This window comes from Pseudorasbora parva, chromosome 4, assembly GCF_024679245.1.
Source record: "Pseudorasbora parva isolate DD20220531a chromosome 4, ASM2467924v1, whole genome shotgun sequence".
NCBI lineage: Eukaryota > Metazoa > Chordata > Actinopteri > Cypriniformes > Gobionidae > Pseudorasbora > Pseudorasbora parva.
In genome coordinates, this window is record NC_090175.1 from 20,268,407 (window position 1) to 20,287,871 (window position 19,465).

The 19,465-nt window shown below is 37.0% G+C and overlaps 3 protein-coding genes across 3 annotated transcripts; 2 read left to right on the forward strand and 1 right to left on the reverse strand.

The window, feature by feature from the left end:
• Positions 1-8,371: 8,371 nt before the first annotated feature.
• tmem187 (transmembrane protein 187) lies at positions 8,372-10,010 on the forward strand. Its single transcript, XM_067441229.1, has one exon. It carries the CDS (start codon positions 8,632-8,634, stop codon positions 9,400-9,402), a length of 771 nt encoding a protein of 256 aa, XP_067297330.1. The 5' UTR covers positions 8,372-8,631; the 3' UTR covers positions 9,403-10,010.
• Positions 10,011-11,522: 1,512 nt separating this feature from the next.
• si:dkey-9i23.8 (type-1 angiotensin II receptor A) lies at positions 11,523-14,889 on the reverse strand. Its single transcript, XM_067441226.1, has 7 exons — positions 14,604-14,889; positions 14,059-14,198; positions 13,771-13,960; positions 12,719-12,857; positions 12,482-12,646; positions 12,309-12,387; positions 11,523-12,198 (listed from the first exon to the last, which is right to left on the reverse strand). Coding segments are annotated over exons 1-7 (927 nt in total). The 5' UTR covers positions 14,605-14,889; the 3' UTR covers positions 11,523-11,985.
• A 311-nt stretch (positions 14,890-15,200) lies between these two features.
• Positions 15,201-19,006, forward strand: ndufs8a (NADH:ubiquinone oxidoreductase core subunit S8a). Its single transcript, XM_067441236.1, has 7 exons — positions 15,201-15,291; positions 16,104-16,160; positions 16,288-16,353; positions 16,633-16,722; positions 16,823-16,995; positions 17,144-17,272; positions 18,179-19,006. The coding sequence occupies exons 2-7, from the start codon at positions 16,118-16,120 to the stop codon at positions 18,308-18,310; spliced, it is 633 nt and encodes a 210-aa protein (XP_067297337.1). The 5' UTR covers positions 15,201-15,291; positions 16,104-16,117; the 3' UTR covers positions 18,311-19,006.
• Positions 19,007-19,465: the final 459 nt, after the last annotated feature.

Here is a 19,465-nt window from a genome sequence, read left to right on the forward strand (position 1 = left end):
AATTTGAATTCACCTCATTAACTGCAGCAACTGGTGCTGCTATGACCAGGAACCACAACAGTCACATCTATGAGATCAATTACATTTTATTTCATAATTTTATCTCTGATGATGTCAAATGTCAATTTTAAAATGAGTGCAGAATACTGTCCAAATGCCGAAGTTGTATTATCCTTACACTTGTCTTTATGTGTTTTTAACCTACCCTGTCACGGTTCATGAATTCACTGTCTCCTTCTGCCTTTGTTGTGTGGTGTTGTTGGAGGCATGGTCACTGATTACTCATCACCGATCACTCTCACCTGCTGCACCTCATTACCGGGCCTATACATTCCTGTGACTCACTCAGTCTGTTGTCAGATCGTTGCAGTGTGTCTTGTGGTTCCTTTGTGTTCTTCGTGGGAATGCTTCACCTCGGTTCCGGTTCCGCCCGACCGCGTCTGCCCTTGTCTCCCTGCTCACAGAACATCTGTGTCTGCCAGCTCTCCGCACGGACTGCGCTGCTTCACTGTCACATTTCCACCTGAGACTGATCTACCTGACTTTCTTGTGAAAGACTGTTCTTGTTACCTTACTGAGAGAAATAAATCTTTATTATTTGGCAATTGGATCTTGCTGTTCTTTTTTCCCAGCGCTCACGACAGTAGCTTCTGTTTGTTCACCAGTCTTATGCAGCAAAAAGCATGCTTGTAATAAAAATTAAAAAAGAAATTAAGCCAAATCACAGAAACCGCAACAATGATTTTAATATCAGTGTCAGGTAAGAGTAATATGCATGCATATAATTTTTGGAAGTTTATTATAAACAGACACTTTTATAAAATTATGTGAAATTAAATTTTGTTATTTGTGCATTTGAATTCTATCAATAAATAATTAGTTTAAAGAGGTGTCATACGTGATCTTTGCAAACAGCACATGACCTTCTTTAAAGCCCATGTTATAGAAAACAATTAAAAGTATTAGGATATAATAGGTCACTTTCAATTATGTGCAAATGTATTTTTTGCAGCTCAAAATTTTGTAAGTTCAGAAGACCAGTATTTAATTAAATATATAATATATCTTTTTGTTTTTTACTTATTTTCACAATAAAGTTATATATATTTGTAATAGCCTATGATATGAAAGGGTTAAATTATGAAAAAACAAGAGACAAGGTGACACACACACAGAGTGAGAGAGACCCCCTCCACACACACGCACACACGCATAGAGTGATCCTGAGAGGGGGGGGGATGACAGACACAAAATCTAAACAGTGGGAGATCATTGTTTTTATTTCACTGTCTGAAAACACTGTTTTGCAATAACAACAATAGTTTTATCTTCAAAACAGTGTTCTCAAGGACATATTCTACCTGGTTACTAAATAAGGTTATACTCCCACCTTCTGGTTATTCTAAATACTGGTAGCTCATTGGTTCTCATTTTTGTCCTTAAACAAAAAGCATTAATCTTCTTATTTTTAAGTTACACACACTACTTTTTTGAAAAAGACACTCAAATGTGTTTTTTTTCTATTGTTAGTAATATTTTTTATATATTTATATATTTTTTATTAATAATTATTTGTATTAACACAATTATTAAACTAATTATATAAAACAATATTGTCAATGCCCTACAAATGAACTGGTTTTATAGATTTATTTTTTTATTCAAACCCAGAATAATATATGTTTTATCCTTTAATGCAAGCCAAAGCACAGCAATGAGAGGTTATCTTTTTAGACAGAAGAGTGGCTCAACACACACACACATACACACACACACACACACACACACACACACACACACACACACACACACACACACACATGGTTTTAGTAAGCTGCAGGTAGAAATCAGCCCATCCCCATTGTATGGACATTGTATGCCTGAGTTACAACAACTTCCTGTGTCATGGCGAATAATCAACATTTGTGAGGCCGCCACGGACACACCCTTCAGGGAAAACTCAAGATCTTCCAAATTTAACGCCACAAAGGCCTTTAGATTAGACTGTGCAAATATGATGTTTATATGATTAAATCTCTAGGAGGAGTTTGTACAACGTCTGGCAATGGCAAAAACTGCACCAATTTATCAAAGAAAATTTAAAATATCTAACTTCCTGAAGGTTTTTCAGATTTGGCGCCTGAGTCTTTTTTGTAGGTATTAGGCTGTTGAATGCGTCTACCGATTTTTCATACTCATACATGTAACGTAGCGCGAATGACGCTTAATTTAAATTTTGTAGGTAGCGCTATCTAACCATTTTGCCACACCTAATTCTGAAACCCATATCAGATGTATATTTTCACCACTTCTGTGCATTACTTTTGTCAAAAGATGGCTACTGAGCTCCTCCATCATGCCCGTTTTTAAGTCTTTGCCCATATCTACTGTACGTACAGCATGTCTGATGTGGGTGTCGAGTTTCATGTAATTTGAAGCATTTTAAGAGTCTCAAAAGCAGTGAAAAAGAATGTTATAGTTTGACGTGTTGCCATGGCAATACCATTTACAATATGCAAGAAGTTTCATCAAAATCAGTCAATGTATGCAGAATTTATTACACACTTCCTGTTTCCCATTTCTCGCCATAAATTTGTCTCCTCGCCACGACCAAGCCATTTGAGATATCAAAAAGCTGCTCGCAGTTTAGCATCCTCAAGCATGATAAGGACCCCGAAAGTGCCCGAAAAGTCGATCTGAGCGTCTCCTCCTGTCTATACGGTAATTTCTCAACTGTGCGATAGAGTCGCGTTGGTTATGACACTATCTTTAGCCTATTTTTACAAAAAACAGCTTCTACGGGGCGATAGTGTAAGATACAAGGTAATGGAGCCTTTTATGCATTGTTGTGTTACTTTATAAATAAACAATGGACAAATGGAGTCTTTAAACGCCTCAGATGTAAAGTTATTCACTGTCAAAGTGACTCAAAAATGAATGGGAGTCAATGGGATGCTAACAGCAGGTGATGGCTTGGTTAGCAATGGCCGCCCCTATGGGTGGAACGCTTTCCGAGTGCTAGATTACCCCCTTGGTCATTTAATGTGCTCTTGAGGGCCCCCTGGTGGCCAAGGGGGGCCCTAAGCAGCCACTTAGTTCGCTTATGCCTTGGGCCGGCCCTCCTAATAATTATAGGTTCACAAAGCTCAAATGAATGCACGTTTAAAAGAATTATGAATTATGTGTGTGTGTGTGTGTGTGTGTGTGTGTGTGTGTGTGTGTGTGTGTGTGTGTGTGTGTGTGTGTGTGTGTGTGTGTGTGTGTGTGTGTGTGTGTGTGTGTGTGTGTGTGCTCAAATTTGTTGGTAGGCCTACCCCTCCACAAAAAAATAAAATAAGAATGCACAATTTTCTCTGAAATAACTTGAAACTGACAAAAGTAATTGGCCTCTAACATTGTTTATTCCATAGTTAATATAAATCAGACTTTGCCAGGTCGTGCTGAAAAATCTAATCTTCATCTCCATAAAGCTTTTCAGCAGATGGAAGCATGAAGTGCTCCAAAATCTCCTGATAGCTAGCTGCATTGACCCTGCCCTTGATAAAACACAGTGGACCAACACCAGCAGCTGACATGGCACCCCAGACCATCACTGACTGTGGGTACTTGACACTGGACTTCAGGCATTTTGGCATTTCCTTCTCCCCAGTCTTCCTCCAGACTCTGGCACCTTGATTTCTGAATGACATGCAAAATTTGCCTTCATCCAAAAAAAGTACTTTGGACCACTGAGTCCAACAGTCCAGTGCTGCTTCTCTGTAGCCCAAAAGTGGCTTGACCTGGGGAATGCGGCACCTGTAGCCCATTTCTTGCACACACCTGTGCACTGTGGCTCTGGATGTTTCTAATCCAGACTCAGTCCACTGCTTCCGCATGTCCCCCAAGGTGTGGAATCGGTCCTTCTCCACAATCTTCCTCAGGGTCCGGTCACCTTTTCTTGTTGTGCAGCGTTTTTTGCCACACTTTTTCCTTCCCACAGACTTCCCACTGAGGTGCCTTGATACAGCACTCTGGGAACAGCCTATTCATTCAGAAATTTCTTTCTGTGTCTTACCCTCTCGCTTGAGGGTATCAATGATGGCCTTCTGGACAGCAGTCAGGTCGACAGTCTTACCCATGATTGCGGTTTTGAGTAATGAACCAGGCTGGGAGTTTTTAAAAGCCTCAGAAATCTTTTGCAGGTGTTTAGAGTTAATTAGTTGATTCAGATGATTAGGTTAAAACCTTTTCATGATATGCTAATTTTTTCAGATTTTCATGAGTTTTGAATTTTGGGTTTTCATGAGCTGTATGCCAAAATCATCAGTATTAAAACAATAAAAGACCTGAAATATTTCAGTTGGTGTGCAATGAATTTAAAATATATGAAAGTTTAATTTTTATCATTACATTATGGAAAATAATTAACTTTATCCCAATATGCTAATTTTTTGAGAAGGACCTATATATTCACTGTAAAAAATAAATTTTCTGCCAGTACATTATCCAGTAATTTTATGGAAATTTCCATTAACCCTTAAAACACAAACTAATGCAAAGTGTATTTCAAACAACAGGTAAAACACCTGTAAAAAACAATAAAAAAATGTCTTCCTATTTATACAGTAGCCTACATATTGCCCTATTTCTACAGACTTTTTTTTACAGTGTATATATTCATATTTGTCTACTTCTCAATTAATATAATAATTATATGAGTATATTATATTAATTAAAAGTAATTATAATTTGTATAGTATAAATATAATAAATAATTAGCGCCAAAGGATGGGCAATTTTGTCTCTAATGTCCCCCCCCCCACACACACACACACACACACACACAACAAATTGTAAATTGGGGGTTTGGCTTTATTGCGTCTTTACTTGCTGCTGATAGGTCCAGTTTGGCTTTGCTATCTCTAACCAGTGTAAGTTAAAAAACAACCCACCTTCTTGAACCCGAAAAAACGGAGTTTGCTCAAACTAATCTTGAACTTATCTGGGTAGCAACTGAAACCAGCTTTGTGCAACAGGCCACAGGTTGCAGTCTGGACTACTAAGCATAACAAACAGTTCTCCAGCCAACAAGAATGATTTCCATCCCAAATCATTCTTTTCGGCTATTGGCTGCAGTTTGTTATGCTTTGTGGTGCACATAAGATTCTCTCTCAATTTGAATTGTTCAAATATTTAACTATTTTGGAACCACTATAAAAGTGATAATTTCTGTTTTACATCACTCCTGTATTCTTAAAGGTGCACTATGCAACTTTCCGTCCACTGGAGGGCACCTATTCAAAGCAAAGTGTAGTTTGATGACGGTAAGTTTGAGTGCAGCATCTTTGGACCATAGAGCGTAAAAAAATATGGACGACTCGACATCATCCGTTTCCACTTGCCAGAGTTGAAGCTTTCAGACGGCCTGCACGCCGCTGACATTTTGGGACTGAGTCTGCACGCGATTTCAGGAACGGAGTTGCGCAGTAGAGAGCAGGAAGTAGAGCAGGAAGTACAGTCGCAATATCAAAAGCCCGCCCACACTCTCACAGATGCAAAACAATTAATTATGTTGGTGTGAAATAAACAGTTATGGAAATGTAGAAATTAAAGCTAAAGCTCCAATCTGCTCCCAAAAATCCAATTAAAAAGTCTGTTAGTGCCTCAGTGGCAACTTCACTCAGAGAAGACGTCGATCTCAGCTGTCAATCATGACATCACACACCCCGTTTTTATAGCATCAGATAACTAAGTAAAACTAAACTTATTTTAAAACGAACACTTGAAATGAAATCATCGTGATGATAACGGCCTTCAATGACTAAACTAACTTTGGGGAAAAAATATTTGAGGTGTAATTTTATTGTTTAGTTTGCCTCGCATCCATTAGAAAACACAGAGGGGCGACTATACTGGGACCGGTCACTGGAGGGCGATGGAGGCTCGAAAACTTCAGTTTCTGAGAGGGGTTCTGCAGGCCTGCTTGGGACATGTGGTCTTCACCTCACAGCCGGTGGAACATAGGAATCAGGCAGAAATCATGTTGATGGATGCGGTTATTGACGTTACTGTAGTGTAAAGCAGAGCAGGACCGAGTGTTGTGGAGCTGAGCACGGCCGCTGGAGCGATTGTTATACAAACACACGGCTCGCGAACACCAGAGGCCTGTTGCATGAAGCTAGCTAAACAAACTCTGAGTTTCAGAGTAGGTTTAGAGTTGACAAATCCAGAAAAAATCCAACCTGGTTTAGATCAAGTTCAACCGTTTCTCAAAGCTTGGTATGAACTTTCTCTGTCAGGTTTAATTCAGAGTTAGCGATCAACTATCAAGCATGTGCACCTAAAAGTGTGACACGTGTGACAAACAGCCAATCACAGTGTCCATTTGATTCACTTCTCTTCTAAAAATTGAAAGATTGTTTTGAAAATTATTATGAAATTAAATGTGTTTACAAGGCAGGAATAAACACTGCTGCTGCAGAGAAAGATTGAGAAGGCAGTTAAAAAATATCTGACTAGGCTATATCAATGGATGATGTGAATCAAAGAAATATGCCTAATAATTATAGGTTCACAAAAAGCTCAAATTAATACATGTTGTTTAAAATAATTATTAATGCATGTATTATATTTATATGACTATTTGGCTACTTGTCAATTAATATAATATTTATATTAACATATATGAATTAAAAGTGATTATAATTCATATAATATAAATATAATAAATAATTAGCACCAAAAGATGCACAATTTTATTTCAACATTTTTTTTCATTATAAACTAGCCTAGAAATCTTGTCCCACCCTAGCGGCAGCAACTCTAATCTTCCAGCGAGTGTCGTCTAGCAACTCAAGTCAATACCCTTCTGAGCTTTAATCCCCAAACTCTTGCCAGGCCAATCCCATCGTGTATAGAGTCGGTGGGCGGGGCCATAATGACGACGGCCGAGTTGCGTTAGCGTGCTTCTAGTAAACACAGAAACTGGCAAACGGCGGTCTTTCGAATCGGCTATGACCGCGACTCTGGAAGACTTGGAGTTAAGCTTTTCTCTGAGAAAAGAACACAGAATGGCACTGAAGTCATTCTTAAGAAGGGAAGATATATTCAGAGTTTTGCCTACCGGATAGTTTAATCTATCAACAAGCTCTGTTTCACCTTCGTTGCTCTGATTGGTTGTAGCGTTATCCTATCGCGTGCAGAGGGAGTTTGAAAGACAACCGTTTATCCCGCCCCTCGGATTGAGCCGTCAATGATGAGTTTCCAGACCAAACATCTTGATGTGGGTCTGGCTTGTCAGGCTAATTATAAACTGCTTTAATTTGGAACGAGAGATACAGGATGTGTGGCTTTATTGCGTCTTTACTTGCAGCGATCTCTAACCCAGAATAAAACCTGCTCCAGAGCCAGTTAGCAGTGTAGTGTAAATCATGGTGCTGAACACTGATAAAAACCAATCCACCTTCTTAAGCCCGAAAAACCAGAGTTTGCTCAAACTAATCTCGAACTTACCTGGGTAACAACTGAAACCAGCTTTATGCAAAAGGCCACGGGACTTTTATTATGACGGGACGGGACAAGGTCGCCGGGCGCGCGCACTATTTCCGCTTTTCATGAGTATAAGGTAAAGCAGCTCTGTTTATCATATTAGATACATTTAAGTGTGTTTAAAATTATGTTATGACGTTACTCTGTGCGTTCGCTCGGTGCTGCTGTGACATGTTCACACTGCTAAGAGAAAAGCGCTTCTGCCAAATAAAACTGAGGGTAACGCAGATATGACGCGATTGATAGGTGACTCGCTCAAACGCTATGCTGACACATCCCAGGCCCTTAGTTAAAATAGCAATTTTCTCACAATTTACAAATAGTTGGAAACATTTGGGATATTGTAAGTACTCAACTGAACAAAATATATAATACTGGCCTAGTGGTTTTTGGATATTTTACTAAAAAAATACTACATAGTGCATATTTAATCCTTTGTATGTCACACCATAGGACACATTTCAGTAAAAATGTTCCACAAAAAAAAGCTGTGAAATAATTGACAAAGTTAATTGATATAAGTTAATTGACAAAGTTGAGATATTTTGTCAAACGTCATACTTCACACACTACATAACATTATGCATTTTCAAAAGTTGTTTACAAAAAACAAAACATTGTACATCTTATTTTGTCACTCTACCGTACATAGGCATATCCACTTTCCATTTTTGCAAGTGGAAACCTGTTGCCATATAACCATTGTAATTTCATATGTAATTTCAGTGATTTCACCAACATTCTGAATAATAGGATCCAGATAGAGAACAAATAGAGAACATTCCAACCAACCAATCTTTTTTACAGTCTGGTGAAAGTAGCTAGCCTATACCTGGTAGGCCCTATTGTAGGCTATTACATGCTATTAGTGTGCTCTGTTGCATATTTGGACAAAAGTCATCAAGGAAAAGGCAATAAATAAATAAATAGGAGTAAAATGGTTGTATGTTAATTCAGAGGGTTCCAAGTTCACTGTGCAACCAATGAAAGTAGTTGTCACGTGATCCAGATAGCGGAAACCGAAACCAACCACTGTTGTACTTTGTATACAATATCCCACGTTTTCTTGTTGTCGCTTTAAACGGGATTCTCTTTGGTCTGAAAATGACTATGTCAGCGGTCGCCCACGTTCTCGTACCCTTTCTGCTTTGCATAGCGCTTGCAAACACTCACATTTTCGACGAAGTTTTGGTGGATGTCACTTATGATCACTATGCGGAGAGGAAAGTAGACTATCTACCTGCCTTCTTGGCCATGCCGTTTAACTGTCTGATAAATTCAGGATACATATTTTTGGGAATCTATTGGATCTTGCAACGGATGTCAGACAGTAAAGACGACAGAGCAGCCGCTTACACTAAAGACGTGTTTGCGCTCATGGCAGTCGCGTATGGACCGGTGCAGTGGATCCGCTTGGCCACCTTGCGGCGCGCTCCCTCTGTTTTGGACCAGTGGTTCACTTTACCTATTTTTGCGTGGGTGCTGGTTTGGTGCAATGTCATTGACAAAGGCTGGTCATCTCGTTACGCTTTAATGGTCGAATCGTGCTCCATCCTCAGCTATGGACTGGCGCTCTTTCACGACCGAGGGTTTGAGTTAGCACTGGGTTGTCACATCGCCTGCGCCATGTTCAAAGGCGCTCGAGCGCAAATGCGTCACGGAGATACGGAGTCCATGCGCTATCTTTGGTTGGCAGTGCTGTCCTGCGCTGGTTTCGTGGTTCTGAAGCTTCTGGATCATTCTCTTGCAGGGTACTGGGTGTTTCAAAATCTTACTGGACATTTCTGGTCCAAAGTTTGCGACATTCTGCAGTTTCATTACAGTTTTTGTTTTCTCACTCGCCTTGGTGAAAATGCACACAAACGCTCTTCATAAATATACATGACATTTAATCACTACTTAGGCCTACTGTGTGAACTCAGTACAACCGAATAATAGGACAATGAACATATACTATATTTGTCTTATTTGTCATTAACGGTAACGTCACACTGACAGACTACAGATTATACAAAGTTGTGATCAACAAGTTTGTAAACTGACAAACTGATCTGATGCTCTTCTTTTTCCAGTTTCATCTTCCTGGTATTGCACAAAAACATGAGCTATTTATGTCAAATACTCTGACTGAATCGTGTATAATCCAGTATTATATTTAGTGCTGGGGGTGACTCATTTCAACTTGAGTTAGGTATTCAGATTACTTTTCAAGTACCTTGTAAAGTAATTTAGAACAAAATATCTGAGTTACTTTTTCAAATAAGTATTTATTGACTGACAGCTCTCTTGTCCCAATGTTGAGACAAATAGTAATTGCACAGTTGTATGTAAACATGATGATTATTGTATTTCTAGGCTAAATGTGAGGGTGCATTTACTAAACGATTCACTATTCCTCAAAATTATTGTAATAAAATCTGAAATGCAAAATCAGATTTCTATGCAAACCTCCAATAATTAAATAAATCAAATATTTTTATGCATTCAAGCCCACTTTATTGACCAAACTTGCTGCTGACCTTTAATGATTCAGTAAAACCATATACCTAAGGCTTATTTTTTCCCTTTTGGTGTGAAAGAAAAAACAAGCAACACTCAGGTGAAAAAAAGTATTGCTAAATCAACGTAACACATTTATTTTCTTAAAAACGTAACTAAGTAATGCATTTAGGTACCAAGGGAGTAACACAATATTGTAATGCATTACTTTTCAAAGTAACTTTCCCAAACACTGATTATATTACTAAATCAATATATGTGTGTTTGTGTATACTGCACGGAAATGTATATAATATATGTAGGCCTACATAAATGGCAATTTCTGATCTACAGTTTTAATATATATATATAATTTAAACAGTAAGTCTTAATTCAAAGAACTTAAAGGGTTAGTTCACTCAAAAATGGAAATTCCTCACCCTCATGTCGTTCGACACCCGTAAAACCTTCGTTCTAGCCTAGAACTCTGGACACACCCTAGCGGCAGTAAATCTGAGTGTCGTCTAGCAACTCTCAATACACTTCTGAGCTGTAAAAACCAAACTCTGGTCGGGCCAATCACATCATGTATAGAGTCGGTGGGCGGGGCTTAACATAGTGACAGCAGAATTGAGCTTGCATGCTTCTAGTAAACACAGAAACTGGCGAACGGCGGTCTTTCGAATCAGCTTTGACCGCGACTCTGGAAGACTTGGAATTAAGATTTTCTCTGAGAAAAGAACAAACACCGGCACTGAAGTCATTCTTAAGAAGGGAAGCTGTGTTCTGGGTTTTGCTGACCGGATACAGCGAATGTTTAATCTGTCAACGAGCTCCGCTTCACATTGCTCTGGTTGGTGGTAGCGCTATCCTATCGCGTGCGGAGGGAGTTTGAAAGACAACCGTTTATTCCTGCCTTCAGATTGCGCCCTGTCAATGGTGAGTTTCCAGACCAAACATCTTGATGTGGGTCTGGTTTGTCAAGCTATCTCCATTTATCTTCGAAACACAAATTAAGATATTTTTGTAGAAATCCGATGGATCAGAAAGGCCTTCATTGACACCAATGCCATTTACTCTCTCAAGACCCATAAAAGGCACTAAAGATGTCTTTACAAAGCCCATCTCACTACAGTGATTTTACAAGTATTTTATGAACCGACAATAATAGTTTTTGTCCGCAAAAAAAACATATAACAACTTATATAGTGATGGGCCGATTTCAAAACAAAGCTTCGAACCGTTATGAATCACTGTATCGATTCATGATATGGATCGCCAGAGTCACGTGATTTCAGCAGTTTGACACGCAATCCGAATCTTGAATCGATACACTGATTCATAACGGTTCAAAGCTTTGTTTTGAAATCGGCCCATCACTAAGTCATTATTTCGTTTTTTTGCGAACAAAAACTATGCTCGTCGCTTCATAAAATTATTGTAGAACCACTGTAGTGAGATGGGCTTTGTAACAACGTTTTTATGGGTCTTGAGAGAGGAAATGACATTGGTGTCAATGAAGGCCTTTCTGAGCCATCGGATTTCAACAAAAATATCTTCATTTGTGTTCCGAAGATGAATGGCGGTCTTACGGGTGTCAAATGACATGAGGGTGAGTAATTATTGACAGAATTTTCATTTTTGGGGATCTAACCCTTTAATCCAAAACTACTAAAAGTTTGCAAGTTCATAATATCCACAATGTCTCATTTTCCAGTTTTCAAGTTGAAGACTAAAAATGTATGTAAATGCACAATATACATATGAATAGCCTTGTATTGTTTTTGCCTTAACTTGTTGCATTATAAAAAATTCTGGAGCAAAAACATATCACCTACACTGCAATATTTGTATCTCAGCACATATAGACATGGACATAGTGTAATTTGTAACAATTAACAATCACAATATGATTACAATATGATACAAAAAGTGTTGCACAAAAAATTTTTTTATGACCTTCTTGCTTGTAAATAATCGTCATATTTCAATCCTTGTAATGCCAGTCAGCACTGGCTCTGAAAAAGTGGATCTCCTTTTTTTCCACAGCAGTATAAGCACTGCTTCTCTGAAATCTTTATTTGTGCAGTAGATGAATGGGTTTAAACAGCAGTCCAGATACGCCATTACTGATGATAGTGATCTCAGCCATTCAGGGGAAGGGGACAGATCAAGCCTTCCAAGGAGAACCAACTAGGACAACAAGAAGGAGCAGAATTGTTAACATGCACAATTACATTCAAATTAATGTGAAAAAAACACACCCAGCAGAATATTATTCCACTCTTACAGACTTTTCTCACCTCAGATGCAGCAAATGGAGCATAGCAGAATAAATACAAGATCACCAGCAGTGGCGTGACAGAGGACAGGTCATTCTGGCTACACAAAACAGATAAAACATGCATATGGATATCACAGAAAATTACCCTAAAATTCTTAAACTTCTGTGTTCACTACTTCGAACTCCACAAACCTGGAAGAGTCTTTCCTAAAGCCAACACAAGTCAGGATGGAGCAGCAGAGTATGAGGAGGAAAGGAACGAAGATGGAGATGGAGAAGGCACAGAGGATGTAAACCAGCATGTCAGAGTAACTGCTTTCCCAGAACACTGCACACAGCATTTCGGCTGGATCATACCTGAACATGGGACGTTGAGGAGTAATGAGATACATATGGAGTATATCTCTGAGCATCTTTACTCAAGCTCACCTTATCCAGGCATAGACTACTGGCACTGCTCCAAATATAGCTCCAGTGCACCATGATGCCACACATGCAACTGCCATCAGAACAGACAGGCCTTTACCTTTGGAAGGAATGCCCATAAATCTCTGAACACAGAGAACAGCTGAGGAGAAAGAAGAAAATAATGCTATAATTGTGACATAACGTTATATTATATATATATATATATATATATATATATATATATATATATATATATATATATAATTAAACAAAGAGTTTAGGGCTCAGAATATTCAAATATTTTGAAAACTTTTACATTTAAAGATAAAAAAATTAATTATATTTTAACAAAATATTATAATAAGAAAAAGTCCCAAGCTAAGGACAAAGAAGAAAAGAATGGTATAATTTTGCCATTTTTTTAAAATATCATTTAGATTTTTTAAGGTCTAAAACACAGAGTTTAGTTCTCAGAAAAACGCTGTTTTCTAATTCAATTTAATAAAATAAAAAAATAAACATAAAAAAAATCTTCCAAATTAAACGTCAAAGCCGTGCCTTAATCATATAAGTTTACCCTTCATAAACAACCAAATAAAAAAACATTTTATTATAAATTTATTATAAAATGTAGATTTTATATATAATCATATACATGTTTATAGATTTAAAAAAAAAAAAAATAATGCTCAAACTAATTCTCAAATTCTAATCCACTTTAGTTTAAACAAAACAAAAATCAAAACTAAAGTAGGCTACCCTTTTTAAATTGTATTATTATAATGAAAGAAGAAAAAAATCCCAAACACTGTTATTGCTTGAAGTATTAAATAAAAACAGCAATTTATAAATCTGAAGAAGGTCACATTACTTTTAAATATTTGGTTTCATGAAAGCTATGGTTGTGTGCAAGCTTATTTCTTATTTCCTCATAATATCCTGTGTCCAAAGCACCTGTCTGCAGATGTACAAAAGGTGTTTTTATTGTCCTTTATTGCTAATGACAATGAAAGCAGTATTTGTGAAGATATCCCCTATAATTAACTCCATAAATTGTTCAATGTCAGCCATACCTATGCTTCCAATGGAGGAGGTGATGAAGGTGAACTTTAGCAGGCTCACCATCTCACACCATGGTGAAATCTGACCGTCACTCAGTACAGCTAAGAGGGAGCCACAGATTATGAGGATGGAGCAGAAGAAATCTGAGAGCGTGAGACTGAAAAGTGGCAGCCAGTAAATACACTGATAATGGTCTTTACGCTGCGATAAAGCAAAAAATAAAATAGGTAATTAGTTTGCATCTATGGAGAAACACATTATAGATGGCAAATATCCATAACATTATATATTATTCTTACCACTATTTTAACTATCAAAACCAGCCCATTTCCCAAAACACCCAGTACCATCTCGGTTGTGAGAATGGGAGCGAGAACAGACTTCTCAATTCTGGACCAATAATTATCCTCCGATTGCGTTAAATTATTTGAAGTGTTCACTGAAAGGAATAAGATACATTTTTAAAATTTCACAGCTTCTAGGAATCAGGAATCAATTTAGCAATGAAGTTTAAATAGTAAGCAAAATTGAAAGCTCCAAAAGGAAGTTTTCACAGTGATACCATAAAAGAAACATGTTGAGTTTGTCAAAGAACCTTTCAGTGATTATCTTTAAAAAGTTGGAAAACAATTCATAGTGTGCAGAACATTTTATCATCTAAAGAACCTTTTCCCCCACAATAAATAACGTTTTGTGCAATAGAAAGGTTCCATGGATGTTAAAGTTTCTTTAACATGGAACCATCAATCAGATCCTTTATTTATGAAACAGCACATCACATTTAATTTAAATTTATCCTTCACAGAACATTGCAGAGCATTTTGTGTAAAAGTGATTGACTTACTTTATCACCGAAGCAGAGACCTACAAATAAAACCAACAATTAGAAAAAGGAAAGCTTCACACACGGCTGTTTTCTGGATATGATATACGAGAGCATGGAACATGGTGATTATGTGACGACAGACGTCACAGCTTTCTTTCATTAAACTTATCCTGCTTCATTAAGCTTTAACCATTGAACACTTATTCAGCCCTTTTCACAGTGATAGCACTAATGGTTGTGTGTAACAGAGCATTATAAGAGAAATCTCACACGGAAATATTACTTTTAGGACTTTAAACACCTGCAGAACCCACAGTGTCAAACATCAGCTTTGAAACTATTTTCAAAACGGTCACATTACTTACATGATGCAATGCTGAAGAAATAAATAACATATCACATGTTTGAGTAAAGAATCATTTAAGACATTTTAATTAAAAAAATCATATTTTACAGTGTCTCTAAAATATGGCAAACTACATTATTGAATATTTTATGATATCATAGTCAAACAATACAAATATGATAACAAAAGTATTTTTATCTTAATTTTTTTTTATATATATATATTTAACAATATAAATTTGTATCTTTATTTATAATTATGTCTTATATTTTGTACGAAAATCTCACTTCCGGCGTTCTCCATGTGCATTTCCTCAGTCGTCCGCTGTTCTGGTTGAGAAGGCCAAATAGCGACTGTCCGGTGAGTGCGAATTGAGTTTTAAGCTACATTCTTTGTCCATTATTTGAATGAGCACGTGAAGCATTTTTTGCAACCGATATAAACAATTCTATATTAAGAAGCCAAATATTGGTTTAAAGGTTATACGATTAATAGCGGTATAGTCATTGAAAGTCCTTGAGAAATCAGCCTGTGTTAAAAACACCACACGGGCAGCGTTTGTCCTCGAATAAATAACACTGAGCTATAGATAATTATGCAAAGATTAAATATGTACATTGATATGTTAGTGAAGCGGTGTAGTGAATGTGTAGAAAGCTAATTAGTTTGCTAACGAACGTGCTTGTGTTTGTGCTTAAGCCACTTGCTGCAGTCCAAACTTTATGCATTATAATGATCGTGTTACATGCTGTCTAAAGATTAATTAGTGATCTTTGGTTCTCAAATTAACCATATTAATGTATCTGCTGCCTCGTGATATAAGCGGAACCAATGGTTTGGGTTCTTGTTTACGTTCTGTAAGGGGAAAGTAATTCATGGCACACTATTTTGTGTAACTGCATTTTATATATATATATATATATATATATATATATATATATATATATATATATATATATATATATATATATATATGTATGTATGTATGTATGTATGTATGTATGTATGTATGTATGTATGTATGTATGTATGTATGTATGTATGTATGTTTAAAAATTGTGAGCAGGCATTTTTGTGACATTTTGTATAACCAGAATGTTTAGTGTTGTAATCTGAACAAATAAACATGACACAATCCCATTTTGCCTAAATCTTGTCCCTTTTGCCCACAGTGCACTTCACTGAGATGTCTGCGGCTTTACGTGTGGTCTACACCATATCCAGGCCAGGTGGGTTTATGAAAAAGCATACGAATATAGTGGTATTTGTGTATATAGACTTTTTTTTTTGTATGTCTAAACATGTAGTGATCAATTTTAAACTCTTGGTGAGAGATGTCATGTGCTTACTCCTTAGGGTCATTTCTGGCCAGTCAAAATCTTGCACGTCCTCTGAGCTTATCAGCACACAGAGCAGGGATTAGTAAGTACTATATATGTTCTTAATAAATAAACCTTTTCCCATCACATTGTTTTTTTTATGGAAGCATAAGATAATTGAGACTTTTTATTTCACTTTTCCCCCCCTCACAAGTTTATATCTCACCAATATTGGAAGAATTGTAAGAAAATCCACTATTGGTGAGACACAAACTTGCAATTGCAAGGAAAAAAGTCTAAATTGCAAGATGAAGTCCCAATTAACAAATTTAATTTTTTTTTCATGTTGAAACAAGCTTCAATACTTTTTTCTTATGCACAGAGTATGTCAATAATCAGGAAGAAGCCACAGATATGAAGTCCATCACGGACCGTGCGGCTCAGACTCTTCTGTGGACAGAGCTGTTCAGAGGTCAGTAACAACATAAGCCTTTTATCTTCCATAAAGTCTTCACACAAATGATCCCAATAACTTAAAAAGTAGGAACCACCTGATATTTGTGTTGATGCAGGTTTGGGAATGACCATGAGCTATCTTTTCCGTGAACCTGCCACAATCAACTACCCATTTGAGAAAGGCCCTCTGTCGCCCCGTTTTCGTGGCGAACATGCGCTGCGCAGGTACCCCTCTGGAGAGGAGCGATGCATTGCATGCAAACTTTGTGAGGCCATTTGCCCAGCTCAGGTACACTATCTTTTTGTCTGCCCTTGTTCATCCGGATATATCATGACACTTTAATGACAACCAATTATTGCATGTATGTTCATTTATGTGAATAGGAAGAGTAATTACAAGAAAATAAAAGTAATGAAAGCCCCTAATTCTCTCTCAGGCTATTTCAATTGAGGCAGAACCTCGTGCTGACGGCAGCAGGAGAACAACACGCTATGACATAGACATGACCAAATGCATCTACTGTGGCTTTTGCCAGGAGGCTTGTCCTGTGGATGCTATTGTAGAGGTGAACATCTAGCAGCACACATTTTCCAATACCCGTCACTTAGCAGGTTCTTAAATTTGTCATCAGACAATGTGCCTTAAAGCAGAGGTGTGCAAACTGTTTTTTAGGAGATCTAAAAAGAGTTCACAAAATGTGTGTAAAGAGCTGTCAGAGATAATACAGCACAGCACAAAAATAAAAATAAAGTAAGAAAAAACTAAATGAAAATACATTATACTTTTAAAAGTTTGGGATCAGTATGATTTTTGTAAAAGAAAATCCCCAAGCGCATTTCTTCATTTAAAGATACAGTGAAAACACTATTGTGAGATTACTTTTTTTTTTTTAATGAATGTATTTCATACATTCAAAACTGGCAAAACTGAATTTTCAGCATCATTACTCCAGTGTTAGTCATGATTCTTCAGAAATCAAATATGATTTATATGATGCTTTTTCTTTCAGGATTCACTGATGAATAGTATATTCAAAAAGACAGCATTTATTTGTAATTGAAATATTTCGTAACTTTCTGTATCTGTACTGATTCAAGACGTCCTTCCTTACAAGAAGCTTTAACACTTTACTTTAAGGTGACTTGCTATAGCAATAACAGTAAATCATGCATATTTGCAAGTAACTAACCATAACTCTATAGCAAGTACATGTATTAGTATTACTCTGTATCACCTTAAAATAAAGTGTAACCAAAAATATCACTGACCCCAAACTTTTCAAAAGTGTATCTGCTTCTAAATTGTGTGCATTGAATTATTTAGAGAAATATTGTACAGCATGAGCGGGTACATGGGCAATTATTGCAGAAAATAAGCAGGTATACACACTTGCAGGAATTGACTCGCCATACACTGTACATGACCAGATTCACTGAAGTTAATGTTTATCTTTACTCCTCTGTCTTTTCAGGGCCCCAACTTTGAGTTCTCCACAGAGACTCATGAGGAACTGCTTTATAATAAGGAGAAGCTCCTCAACAATGGAGATAAGTGGGAGGCTGAGATTGCTGCCAACATTCAAGCTGACTATCTATACAGATAAACACGCTTCATGGACTCATCTCAACAAAGTGACTATATAGTCTTCAACATGCTCTCTTACCAATAATCACAGTTTCAATAGCATAAGAATAATTGGTTTTAGACAGTTACAGCTGTGCTGAATGCACATTTTCAATGCCCAGGGACTGACTTTTTTATTTTTTTGAAGATGCACATACTTGATTACTTTCAACTTGGAAATACATGGATGCTCGGTTCTGAAATAAAGTTCACACGTTCAAATCGGGAATAAAAATACAGCAGCCTTAAAGTTGTACTTCACATTTTAACATTTCTCTGTACATCTACAGCTTTCATTATGACTTTGAACATTCAACACAACCTCACACATAAACTGTTAAGGTCATTTCTGTAATAAAACATCTAATGGCAGGAGAACCAAGTTGTTCTTTAAAATCACAGAGGATGATGCACTACTTTGAGGCTAATGTTATATTCTCATTTTGCGCAGTCAATCCATCCTCCCTCCCCACTTTCTTCCTTCCTTTCATATTTTGACCATCCAGTGGGTTTAAATGAAGAAAGAGTCATAACACACAAAAAACACTTCAGCAAGTGTTGAGTTTTTCACATTGTATCCTTACAGGTAAAACATTTTATTTGTCCTTGTGAGAACTGTACAAAGACTAAATACTTGTGTACCATATATAATAAATTAATGCTCTGTCCAAATCTTTCACAATCTCGTGCCTCTTCTTATATTGCAATATTTTGGATAGCGACGTATATGTAAGAGGAAGTTTCCATGTATCTTTGTTTTACTCCTTTGAATGTCTTTTTAATGGAATGTGAAATCTTTATTTTTGACTTATAAACACCTAAAAAAAATAAAGCTTCTTTACATGTAATAACAGAACCGTATTGTCCTGAAGAACTGTATACTAAACTTATTCTGTGGCAAGCAGGACAAGGCAGAGGGACCGTCATTCACGCCACCGGCCTCGCCCCATTCACAGTCCCTCTGCCTCATCCTGCTTGCCACATATTCTCTGTGCTAGATTTTTGGGTTCTTTATTCCTTTCTTTTTCAAATTTCTGTAATTGTCAAAGCCACCTCATTACTGATTTTCTGGAGCTCAACCATCTAACTACACAGAACTACGGCATTCAACAGGTAAATGATTTCTTTCATAAAA

Coding starts and splice junctions, on each gene's coding strand:
- tmem187 (XM_067441229.1), top strand. CDS start 8,632: ATGACTATGTCAGCGGTCGCCCACGTTCTCGTACCCTTTCTGCTTTGC.
- si:dkey-9i23.8 (XM_067441226.1), bottom strand. Junction 13,961..14,058: donor TTTTGATAGTTAAAATAGTG/GTAAGAATAATA, acceptor GCTTTATCGCAG/CGTAAAGACCATTATCAGTG. Junction 12,647..12,718: donor GTAGTCTATGCCTGGATAAG/GTGAGCTTGAGT, acceptor TCCCATGTTCAG/GTATGATCCAGCCGAAATGC.
- ndufs8a (XM_067441236.1), top strand. CDS start 16,118: ATGTCTGCGGCTTTACGTGTGGTCTACACCATATCCAGGCCAG. Junction 16,161..16,287: donor CTACACCATATCCAGGCCAG/GTGGGTTTATGA, acceptor CTTACTCCTTAG/GGTCATTTCTGGCCAGTCAA. Junction 17,273..18,178: donor CTGTGGATGCTATTGTAGAG/GTGAACATCTAG, acceptor CTGTCTTTTCAG/GGCCCCAACTTTGAGTTCTC.